Below are 8,285 nucleotides of genomic sequence, written 5' to 3' on the forward strand. Positions count from 1 at the left end.
ATTTTATTTAAAAGATAGAATTCATATGTATCCTTCAAACAAACCCGTGATTTCACGGGTCTTTTCACTAGTATATATATATATTACCACTAAAATACCAAAAATATTACAATTATTTCAATGATATTTGCATCAATGGAGTCATGCCAAGTACCACATCAAGCGATTAGCACGATCCATAACTGCTTGTACACTTACTTTTCTGTTCTTCATCATGCAAACTATTGATGAATCTTGCATGCCTTCTATCATTGTTAATATCCTCAATCACTTTTTCTTTTCATTCTAGGAGGTAGAGGCAGAACCAACAACAACAACAACAACAACAACAACAACAACAACAACAACAACACACAATCCTACAACTCTAAAGTATGAAGAAAGTTGGATGCACACAATCATTCATTAATTTCATTCACCTTAAAATAAAAGTCATTTCTCCATCCAAGAGTAGATCGAAAGTTATCGCTCCACCCGAGGACAAAAAAACTGCATCCATAATGACCTCCGCAACTCCTAGTGATATGCATATTCCTAGTGATATTATAAAGGTAGTGTACACTATGACACATCCATGATACATCTTTCTTACTGAATGTATTAGTTAAATAGTTGCAGTAGCTAAGTTTAATGTAGGTTGGAGAACCTCTGTTAAGATTGATGGTTGAAGATTCACAAGTTTCGTTTGATGCTTCTGAGACATCACTAGGTTCTCATGCATCCGAGTTTGATGAACACCGGTCTCAGTTTAAGTTTAAGAAAGGTGCAACTTTATGCACTCCTGTTGTTCGTAGCCTTGTAAAAGAGCATGGTATTGACATAGATAATGTCATTGGAACTAGCAAACATGGAAAAATAACGAAAGTAGATGTCTTTAAGTATGATGTAGTAAAAAAGAGTTATTGACGATAAACCTTGCTTGTATCAATCAGACGCTTATTAAATCGGCACCGACTATAACACAAATTAGATCTTCTAATCTAATTTAATTTAACTAATGTCTTGAGCAGTTAATAAATAAATTAAGCAGTAAACCTATAGATGATTAGATGATAGATAAATATAATACTCCAATATTTGATAAATTAAGAAATATCATTATTACATTATACTTTACTTTACATTTTTACCGTTTTACCGCATATTTTTACTTATCTTTTTTGGTATATATATTATATATTATGTTATACGTTATATGTATAAAAGTAGGGTATAAATGAACTCTACCTTACTGTCTTCTAATTTATAGAAATGGACCTTAGGTGTTATTTGTTTATAAGATGTTTTTTTTTTTCTAAAGATTTGCGAACCATGTCTATAAAGAAGATGCGGCGTAAAGGTATTTATTCTGAATATTGAAAAAACTGTTTGTTTTTATGTCTTCAAAATAACATAATCCTGTCTACAATACTTAGAAACATATTTCTATGTTCACAAACAAAATAAGAAATTATTTTATCTTATTTTTCAGATAAAGAAACAATCCTTCATAAAAACGTTTATAAGCGTGTAGACATAAGATATACTCCCTCCATCCTTAATTTATTGTTAAGTATTTTATTTTGGAATGTCCCAAATTAATTGCTTACTTTTATAAATAAAAAAGAATAAGAAGCTTAAATTTTATTATGCCCCTAATTTATGTGGATATGATTAAATAAGAAAAAATATAAGGGTAAAACTGAAAAGTAAATAATGTATGTGAATATGATTAAAGAAGAAAAAATATAAGGGTAAAACTGAAAAGTAAATATAAAGTACAATACTTTTATAATATTTTTTTAAATCTTGTTTTTTGTGTGTTCAGATAATAAAATGAGATTTAAAAGCAATGTAACACCTAAATAAATAATAAATAATAAAATAAATATAAGACGAAAATACCTATTGTTCTGGATAAATGGTTCCATCTATAAACCTCTAAAACAAAAATCAATCCTCATTCACAACTCTCCAAATCCCAAAACACAAAAATGGAGAACATAGATCACAAGATGATAAAAGTCAACGGGATCAATATGCACATAGCAGAAATGGGTCAAGGCCCAGTTATCCTTCTTATCCACGGTTTCCCTGAACTCTGGTACTCATGGCGCCACCAAATCACTTATCTTGCATCCCATGGTTACCGAGCCATTGCACCTGACCTACGTGGCTATGGTGACACCACTGGTGCACCCATAAATGATCCTACAAAGTTTACTGTATTCCATATTGTTGGTGATTTAGTTGCCCTAATTGATACCATTGGTGTTGATAAAGTTTTTGTTGTTGGCCATGATTGGGGTGCACTTATTGCTTGGAGACTGTGTTTGTTTAGACCTGATAAAGTCAAAGCTTTGGTCAACTTGAGTGTTCATTTTAATCCTAGAAATCCGTTACACAAAGTTGTTGATACATTTCGTGCTGCGTACGGTGATGATCATTACATTTGCAGATTTCAGGTCATTGTTCTGTTAACTTTTTTTTTTTTTTTTTCAATTATGTAAATCTTTATTTATTTATCTGTTTGTATATGATTGATGACGTAGAACTGAAGCTATAACACACCAATAAAAGTGAATTTTTTTATTGACCCCTAAACCCTAATCTTAACTTCAGAAGATATCCTAACAGATACAATACTAAACCAAAATAGTAAATTAATTATCAAATTTAATTAATTAATGTTTAAACGAGTTAAATTGACAATTGCGCTTAGAGTCGGTAGTGGGTGGGGCTTTTTTCTACCAAAAAGCAGGTCGTCGGTTCAATCCCTGGCACCCCTAGCCACAACCGCTACCTGAGTCAGGTATTTTGTATTACCCACTTTATGGTAGCCGATTGTGGATCGGTTTTGGTTGCCGTTGTCAAATTTTTTTTTTTTTTTTTTTTTTTTGCCACAAAAAACGAGTTAAATCTGGAAAAAATTGAAATTGAACATCTTAAAATTTGAAGTTGCCTTTGGTCGCGAGGGTCTGCCACCTCTCTTTCGTCCCGAGTTTTAACCGGGTATAAAACAGATTGTTCTGATTGATTCTTGATTCGTGTAAACACTTCTCTATAAAGTATTTCGACCCAACTGATTGCCTCGGTTGCACAAAAATGTTTACAGATAAGAATGCAATTTGTGTTTTTGGCAATGAAATCACAAATCAAATTATTAGAGATATGTCTTTTTTGTGTGTTCTTCGTATGAAAAACAAAAAAAACTGTTTTTTCAGAAGAAACAGATAAAATGCGGTTAACACGAAATGGTGTGACCCTTCGTTTTGGCGGGAAGAACTGTTACACTAAAGGGTGTAACTTTTGTCGGGAAATACCGTTTGGAAGCAACGTTTGAGTATACAGGTATGCTCAAATAATTTTTGCCACGGGGCGCTGCCCCTTGACCCTCGCTATTTCCACGATAATATCGAGTAAACTCTTACAGGCGTGTACTCCACACTCACCAAACCCGTTAATAAGTATAATTTGATAACTCTTGCTTTCAAGTAAATCACAAACTACCTAAAATGATTGGTGAATGACGCTAAAATAAACCAACAAGGCGGGACATCCGCATACTCCTAACGGTTTGTAAGTTACAGTTGTCCCCGCGATGGTAACCTAGTGGTTGAGGGACGTGCAACATAAAGCGGAGGTCATGGATTCCATCCCAGCCACATGTCCCTTTAAACATGGGTTACGTGATTTTCTTTTCACATCTGTGGGACGGGTCGGTGTGGGGCTGCCAGAGGGTCAATTTTACCCTCTTTTTTTCGTAAGTTACGGTTGTAAAGTATTGTTTTTTTCACACGTATAACTTTCTTCCATTGGTCCATAAAACTTGTATTAAAGTACCAAAGTCGTTTTTGATTATAAACAAGAAATTACTCAAATCTTAAGTTCTTACTTTTATGAAGCTGGCCTAATCTTATTTTACAAGGTCCTTAACTTATTATACAATGTACAGGAACCAGGAGAAATGGAAGCTGTATTTGCTAGTCTTGGAACTAAGAATGTGATTACAAAATTCATGATACACCGCGACCCTAATCCTTTTTATTTCCCTAAAGATAAACCATTTGGAGATACACTTGGTACTCCTATCATCTTGCCATCTTGGTTAACCGAGGAAGACGTTGACTATTACACCAAAAAGTTTGACCAAACTGGCTTCACAGGTGCATTAAACTACTACCGTTGTTTTGACCTGTAAGTTCACCTTCAGTTCTTCATTATAAACCCTGCATTTTATCAACCAATATAAAGTTGGCAGTGCAGCCCCTATGTTTTTTTTCAAAGTTTTGTGAAGTACTTTTATGATCATGATCTTCGAAATAATCTCATAAAACCATGAACTTGCAGAACTTGAACATTTTTGTCTATATCGTATGATGGACATTTTTCTTTTGGAAATAAAACTCAACCAAAATTGTTTACAAATTTTTTTATATTTTGTGAGTAGAAAGTTAATACTTTTTGGACCTCTGATAAGTAATCTAGTACCCCCTCATCCCAATTCTTTTGGTCCAGTATTCCATTTAGGTAAAGAGTAAGTGGTAAACCTGAAATAAATAAAGTACAATGTAATGATGATATGTATATTTTTTGTCTGGTGACAATAGAATTGTGACGGTGGAGTAGTAAAATACAGAATTTATAAATGTTGAAATTTGTTTACTTGCAGAAACTGGGAACTGGAAGCACCTTGGACAAACGCTAAAATAAACGTACCTGCGAAGTTCGTTGTTGGTGATTTAGATTTGGTATATAATATACCAGGCGCTAAGGAATATATACATAATGGTGGATTTCACAAAAATGTACCTATGTTAGACGAAATTGTTGTGATCGAAGGTGCGGCTCATTTCATTACTCAAGAAATCCCAAATAAAGTCAACAAACACATTTACGACTTCCTGAAGTTCTAAAACCATTTTGATCAAGATGGTTTATCATGACATTCCTATTATTCTGTTCAAGATGTTTGCCTTGAGGCTCTTCGAACAGTTGTAGCTTACTCGTAACAAACTTCGATTTTAGTGGATTAAGTTGTAAAGGAATAAGGAATCACCTCCTTTAGATATATAATTCGCCCCCTAATGTTTGTGTATGCTGACAAATCTTGATTGCTAATCCTGTTTAACTCCCACTAGCCAATCCTTAAAAGCAGTGGCGTAAGCAGTAATTTTTCACTGGGGGCGAATTTATTTTAAAAAAAAACCAGCAACTTTTTTTGGACAAAATATGGTGGTTTTTGGACAGAAGATGGAGGTTTTTGGAAAAAATATGGAGACTTTGGGGGGAAAAAAATTCCACTGGGGCAAAATCGAAAATTCCAAAATTAATCCACTAAAAATTACAAATCCACCAGAGGTAACCTTATTTTCGCCCATGCTTAAAAGTAATGTAATCTGCGTGAACAGGACCGGGTGTTTATTTGTTGTAGTTGGGTTCTTGTATTTCATCCACTAGTCTGGTTACAAATGAGCCAAACTAATCCCAGTTCGAATATCAGTCCTGGGCCTAGAAACTGATCTCAAGGCTTAATGTTTAAGTCCAATTTTTATATTATTAAATATGCCAATCCAAAATGACAGTTTTCCTTTTACCTTGCCTGACTTTATTTTTCACTTTTTCATTCTTGCTAAATGATCATCTTAGCCCTTCTAAGAAATATGTAAAAGCATGTTTGTGTATGATAGCCCTTGACTTGTATTTATGAATAATTTTGTGAAATCACTTGAATATATGTTCTGTCATTCTGTGAGTTCATCGAAGTTTACAGACCTTCAAGGGATACATGATAGCTTTTCAACAGATGTGATTAGCTGCAATCCTGCAACAGTTAGTTTGTTGACTATCAATAATCAAGGTATTGAAAGTTGTAATCCTGCATTTCTCATGGTCTAAATGAAAAACATTAATTTATAAACTTATTATAAAGCATTTGTCCTGTTTGTATATGCGGAGTATCTTTTTTTAGATAACATAAAATTGAAACAATAAGCAACGTTTTCAAATTCAGTATTTTAATAGGAAAATGATTTTTCATCCTACCATTTCAAAAGCTGAAGATTTTACCTTTGTTTAGTCATCATGTGCTTAGATCAAATGATAAAACATAAGACAAAGATGATAGTGTGATAATGATAGTCATCTTTACCGATAGTAAAAACGGGGCAACCATTTTTGGACCCTTATAGTGATAATGAAAGGCGGAGAAAGTGGATATATATATATATATATATATATATATATATATATATATATATATATATATATATATATATATATATATATATATATATATATATATATATATATATATATAGAATACAATACATACATAAATGTATGAACTTTTTCATGTACATGAAAGGGTTTTGAAAGATTAGAACTTATGAATGAATGATAAAATTACTGATATACCCATTTTATATAATTTTACATTTTATATTTGGATCCTTTTAAGTCATATCACAACAATAAGCTTCATCTTCAGCTACTTTACCAAACACTTACAAAAAAATAAGTTCCAATTTCCCGCTAAAAAATTAAGTTTCAGCTCCAGCTAGTTCGTCCTAACACACTCACAACCTATTTGAGTATTAATCCTAGAATCGCGATGGTCAAAAGTATTTTAAAATCCAACATGGCTACACACTTATTTAAAAACAACTTGTAAAATGGAACAAGTTTGCTCCTTTGGTAATCTACTTGCATTTAGCAAGTCCTTATATAGCTATTAGTTTAATAAGTATATATTCAAGTATACCAAGGACTTGTGTTGATTGCGTAAATAGGTATTGTGTGGTAAACTACCAAAGACCGAAATGAAGGTAACAAACTATTATCAAGTAGTACTATCATTAAGAAATAAGAACTATATATTCGCAAACCTACCACAAACAAATTGCACATTGCTCGGCTATATATAATGACCTAGAAAAAATGTTATGATGCACATAAATTTAATTGGCAAAATGGCACCAATAGTTCACAAATACACTATTCTAACCGTCTTCTTAATTCTAATCATACACTCTCTTTTCAGCTTTGCTCACTCGAGTAATTTTGATGAGAACAAGCCCTGCAAGCGATTCGTACTCTACTACCATGACATCCTCTTCAATGGCACGAATGTTGGTAATGCCACGTCAGCAACAGTCGCGAACCATACTCAATTAGGGAATTTTAAACATGGTATGCTTGTGGTGTTTGATGATCCAATGACTAAAGACAACACGTTATCTCCTCCCGTGGCTCGAGCTCAAGGGTTTTATTTCTACGACTCAAAGAATGAGTATAATGCTTGGTTTGGTTACACGTTGATTTTTAATTCGACTGAGCATAAAGGGACGATTAACATCATGGGTGCAGATTTGATGGGTGAGGATACAAGGGATCTCTCCGTTGTTGGTGGGACTGGCGATTTCTTTATGACAAGAGGGATCGCTACGATTAGTGGTGATGGTATACCCGATCCATTTTATTTTCGGGTTAAAATGGATATCAAGTTGTATGAGTGTAACTCGCATGTTATGAAAATGTAATTGAATATTATGGAAAGTGTTGTGTTTTTCATTTTATGGTTTATAGTTGATAATGCTAAAAACGAACATATATTTCATAGCATTATTCCTCAAGAAAGACAAGCTTTTAGTTGCAATTGTCCTATTTACAAGTGATATTCGTTTAAATAATAAAATGTGAAGACAAAAGACAGATTCGACGAATTGAAGACGCAAACGACCAAAAAGCTCAAAAGTACAAAATACAATCAATGAGGTTCCAATTATTGATAAGAAACGTCTCAAAATTACAAGAGTACAAGATTCAAAACGAAAAGTACAAGATATTAAATTGTATGCAAGGACGTTCGAAAATCCGGAACCGGGACCAGAGTCAACTCTCAACGCTCGACGCAACGGACTAAAAATTACAAGTCAACTATGCATATGAATATAATATAATATATAATTAATTCTTAAAATTAATATATATATTATATTATATTTAAATAAACGTCGGCAGAAGAAAACAACCAAAAGTGGCTCTCCCCAGCTGGCCATGCGATCGCATGGCCTGGAAGGCATAAATCCATGCGATCGCATGAGCTCCTTTTTCAGTTCACAGGCCTATAAATTCGCAGTTTGGTGAACGTAATATCCATCCTATAATATCAATCTCTCTATCTATATACGTAGTATATATTTATATTTATATTTATATTTTAATTTTAATTTTAATTTTAATTCTAATACTAAGGGTATGTTAGCGAATGTTGTAAGGGTGTAAGTCGAAATTCTGTCCGTGTA

At 33.1% G+C, this 8,285-nt stretch overlaps 2 protein-coding genes across 6 annotated transcripts; both read left to right on the plus strand.

The window, feature by feature from the left end:
* The first annotated feature begins 1,915 nt into the window (after positions 1–1,915).
* On the plus strand, positions 1,916–7,157 carry LOC139858163 (epoxide hydrolase 2-like). Of its 5 annotated transcripts, XR_011762834.1 has the most exons (4): positions 1,916–2,444; positions 3,935–4,176; positions 4,652–5,839; positions 7,022–7,157. XR_011762834.1 is itself a non-coding variant. In XM_071847012.1 (3 exons), the coding sequence occupies exons 1-3, from the start codon at positions 1,974–1,976 to the stop codon at positions 4,893–4,895; spliced, it is 957 nt and encodes a 318-aa protein (XP_071703113.1). In that variant the 5' UTR covers positions 1,916–1,973; the 3' UTR covers positions 4,896–5,851. The 5 variants fall into 5 exon arrangements, 3 of the variants coding, with proteins under 3 accessions (XP_071703113.1, XP_071703114.1, XP_071703115.1); XR_011762835.1 differs by lacking the exons at positions 4,652–5,839; positions 7,022–7,157 and adding an exon at positions 3,204–3,330 and having other exon boundaries at positions 3,935–4,037; XM_071847012.1 differs by lacking the exon at positions 7,022–7,157 and having other exon boundaries at positions 4,652–5,851.
* Positions 6,920–7,564, plus strand: LOC139858164 (dirigent protein 5-like). The gene has a single exon (XM_071847016.1). The coding sequence runs from the start codon at positions 6,924–6,926 to the stop codon at positions 7,518–7,520; it is 597 nt and encodes a 198-aa protein (XP_071703117.1). The 5' UTR covers positions 6,920–6,923; the 3' UTR covers positions 7,521–7,564.
* Positions 7,565–8,285: the final 721 nt, after the last annotated feature.

Source organism: Rutidosis leptorrhynchoides, chromosome 7 (assembly GCF_046630445.1).
Source record: "Rutidosis leptorrhynchoides isolate AG116_Rl617_1_P2 chromosome 7, CSIRO_AGI_Rlap_v1, whole genome shotgun sequence".
Lineage (NCBI taxonomy): Eukaryota > Viridiplantae > Streptophyta > Magnoliopsida > Asterales > Asteraceae > Rutidosis > Rutidosis leptorrhynchoides.

Coding starts and splice junctions, on each gene's coding strand:
- LOC139858163 (XM_071847012.1), top strand. CDS start 1,974: ATGGAGAACATAGATCACAAGATGATAAAAGTCAACGGGATCAATATG. Junction 2,445..3,934: donor ATTACATTTGCAGATTTCAG/GTCATTGTTCTG, acceptor TACAATGTACAG/GAACCAGGAGAAATGGAAGC. Junction 4,177..4,651: donor TACTACCGTTGTTTTGACCT/GTAAGTTCACCT, acceptor GTTTACTTGCAG/AAACTGGGAACTGGAAGCAC.
- LOC139858164 (XM_071847016.1), top strand. CDS start 6,924: ATGATGCACATAAATTTAATTGGCAAAATGGCACCAATAGTTCACAAA.